The sequence below is a fragment of the Austrofundulus limnaeus genome, unplaced genomic scaffold (genome assembly GCF_001266775.1).
Source record: "Austrofundulus limnaeus strain Quisiro unplaced genomic scaffold, Austrofundulus_limnaeus-1.0 Scaffold15, whole genome shotgun sequence".
Classification (NCBI taxonomy): domain Eukaryota; kingdom Metazoa; phylum Chordata; class Actinopteri; order Cyprinodontiformes; family Rivulidae; genus Austrofundulus; species Austrofundulus limnaeus.
In genome coordinates this window covers 1,135,807-1,138,851 of record NW_013952417.1, presented here as the reverse complement: position 1 = coordinate 1,138,851, position 3,045 = coordinate 1,135,807, and the positions used below count along the sequence as shown (strand labels likewise).

Sequence of the window (3,045 nt, the reverse complement as noted above, 5' to 3'; positions counted from 1 at the left end):
AAATAAATCAAAAGTCTAAATCATTTTTTTCACTTATTTACAAAGCATGTTTTTCTTGTGTAATATCTTCTGTAAAACTTTGCAGTTCGTTATTATGCAGATGATACGTAGATTTATATGGAAGTCCTGAAAACCATTTAAACTAGTTTTGCCTGTATTTAAGAGGTGAAATGCACCACTCCTTGATAGATGTCTGGGGACATGTACTTTAAAAACAAATTAATGGGTTTTAGTTAGTAATTCTGTTATTTAAAGCAGCACTACTGTTATTGCAAATTTGTGTGTAAAATTTTACAACTGTTTAAAACCCACAAAACAATGAGCAAATTAGCATTATTGTAGATAACATTTGTTCAAAATACACATTATATTTTAATGTCCATATTCAGATAAAACAACATACACTGATTTAACTGCGTAAATCTGGTTTTACAGCTTTCTTCATTTGGGTTTTCAGGGTCATCCTGATTCCCACATGCTCCCAGCATCCCAACACAAACAAAATGAGCCCACGGCTCTGCCTTAGCCAGTATCTGTTGTACCGTCTGCTGCTGGTTCTGAATCATGCAGCCACACTCCTTACTGGTTCCAGGAAAAGAGACAGTATCACTTTGTTATTGTGGCTTTATTGGCTTCCCTTTAAATATAAAATTTATTTGAAAACTTTTGAAGTTGTGCACAGTTCAACCCATGAATATTTATAGATGAACTTCTCTAATCTTATTCTAACTGAAGCTTTTTAGGTCAGTGATTTCCTAATGTGTTTGCTTTAATTTAAAAAAAAAGGGGTTCCAGCCTAAGCTTTGGGAACCATTTTTTTACATCATTGAAACTGATCATTTTGGATGTTCATTATTTTTTAAATGCTTTTAAATAGATTTACAGCTGTTATTTTGGGTTTTATTCTACAGCACAACTTTAGTTTGATAAATGTGTTTTGTAAACAAAATTAATCTAATCCCTGAATTTATGAATGAATGTGGAAAAAACAACTTATTGTAAAGATGCTGGTATCACTTGATACTTATGGTTGCAAATGTAAAATAAAGTTTGTTTTAATTTTAAAATGAGATAGGAGCAGTACGGGAACAGATTCAAATGCCATTGTTTCTAAATAAAGCTTACGTGTGTAGAGTCTTACATATATGATGCCTTGTCTGTGTCTGATCAACAGGTTCCTCAGGAGGCCAGCCTCCGTCATGTCACCGAGCTTGATCATGTCATCCACCCCCTCCACAGATGTCGGGTGCATGATCCTAAGAGCGGCCTCCTGCTCCTCCTCTATGGACAGACGTCGCTCCTGGTTAAAAGGTGAAAAACAAAAATGCACTCATTTGTTTGACACAACCACTACATATTGCCATTTTGCTCAATAAGCGACAGCGTGTTTACATTTCCCTCGTCGTCCAACAGTAACCTCTGACCCGCTGGAGTTTCTTTGACCCTGGCTCCGATGGGCACCCCAATGTCCGAGTCCACCCAGACCCACTCCCCCTAAAGACAAGGGGAGTTCAAAATTAAACATCTGAGAGCAGGTTTTATTCAGTAGCACTAGCTTCAAGGAATGAAGCATTAAGCAGGAAGTGTGACAAGCAATGTTCTTATCAATAAATCCACAGAACTCTGTTCAACTTTCAGATTTTTTTCATCTTACCTTTCTCAGCATTATGAGACAGTCAATATATTTGCTGCTGCCCTAAAAAAATCCAAATGAGTCATAATTGATAAAAAGGAATGAATGATTTATCTGAATTTTACTTTTAGCCAAGTTGGTACAATTTACATAATTATCAAAGTCCAGTAGGCTATTGTGTTCTGAGTGACATGAATAAAATAATAATAATAGAAGATCTAAAGAATAACAATGACTACTTACCAATCCTTTAGTTTGTGATCTTCATGAAGCCTCCTGACTCGATCTAGTTTAGAATCCAACTCAGTATAAGGAAGAAGGAAACACGTCTCTCCTATGACTGATGGAGATTTTTATGATGCTTTGACTTTGGACTGACTGTGACGAAAAAGAAGTGAAATGTACAGAGGTGAACAGCTGGCTTGCCTTTGTGGACACAGCCTGTGAGTGTAAGCTCATCCCACTGTCATTCTTCAGTTTTCTCAACTTGAAATGAGTGACACCTATAGTTGATCCCCCTATAAGACATACAGCTGCCCTGGACTGATGGGGGGAATGAGCAACACAATCCACAAGAACAATGTTGTAAGATAAACGTCTAATACTGGTTCAGTAAACTACCACAGATTAGTTTATATATTTATGTTATTTAATAGTTTACATAAAGAGTGAATATTTCCCAGAGTTCACTGGGTGTTGTAATGAATTTATGTGCAGCCTTTGGACCCTGCTTGTGTAAATCAGCGGAGACGCAGCTCAGCATCTCACTGTAATAAAGATAAAGCACAGAAGTGAAGGAAGAGGAGTTTCACTCTCAGAAGGCGTCAGTACTGTAGCCGTGCTTCACTCACTCACCTGTCAGGGATAAACTATGTTGAGTTTACCTGGAGCTGTCAGGCTGGATGCTGTGCTTCAAACCTCAGAAGGAAACGTCCTGTACAGTGGTATTTATGGTTCCTGAGTGAGTTTAGTCTTTACAACAGAGCAGGATGGGTGGACAGTACCTGCTGATTACCCTCTGGCGTCAGTGTGTTCAGCCCTGATAAGGTACTCCCTCAGAGGTAGTCCAAGTCAGAAAATAAAAACCACTCGTAATCAATGTAACTGCTCACTTGGTAATGTTCCAAAAGGAAGTGGCTTTATTGCCCGTTGCAGGTGAAAGGGTAATGTCTATATCCGTGTCTGTTGCAAAACATTTGATGAACCAGTAGATGGATTTAAATGAAACTCTCACAAACGTAATGATTATATGTACATCTATAACTGATTAACTTCTGGTTTTAACCTCACTGAAGACGGCTGCCACAGCTAAGCGACCCTAGAAAACCCCAAATGACTGTCAGTTTTTACAGGTACTGAGCTAAAATCTGGTGCAGTAGTAGCTGAGAGTCATCTCCAACTTTACTCCAAGA

General features: G+C 38.1%; 1 protein-coding gene across 1 annotated transcript in view; it reads right to left on the bottom strand.

The window, feature by feature from the left end:
* LOC106513810 (unconventional myosin-VIIa) overlaps positions 1 to 2,534 on the bottom strand; it is a 36,064-nt gene extending 33,530 nt beyond the window's left edge. Inside the window, exons 1-5 of the mRNA XM_014002806.1 lie at positions 2,518 to 2,534; positions 1,877 to 2,011; positions 1,655 to 1,696; positions 1,393 to 1,494; positions 1,142 to 1,300 (exon numbers count right to left, since the gene is read on the bottom strand). Coding sequence (XP_013858260.1) covers positions 1,142 to 1,300; positions 1,393 to 1,494; positions 1,655 to 1,666 — 273 coding nt within the window. The 5' untranslated portion in view covers positions 1,667 to 1,696; positions 1,877 to 2,011; positions 2,518 to 2,534. The remainder of the gene's footprint in view (positions 1 to 1,141; positions 1,301 to 1,392; positions 1,495 to 1,654; positions 1,697 to 1,876; positions 2,012 to 2,517) is intronic.
* Between the last annotated feature and the right edge of the window lie 511 nt (positions 2,535 to 3,045).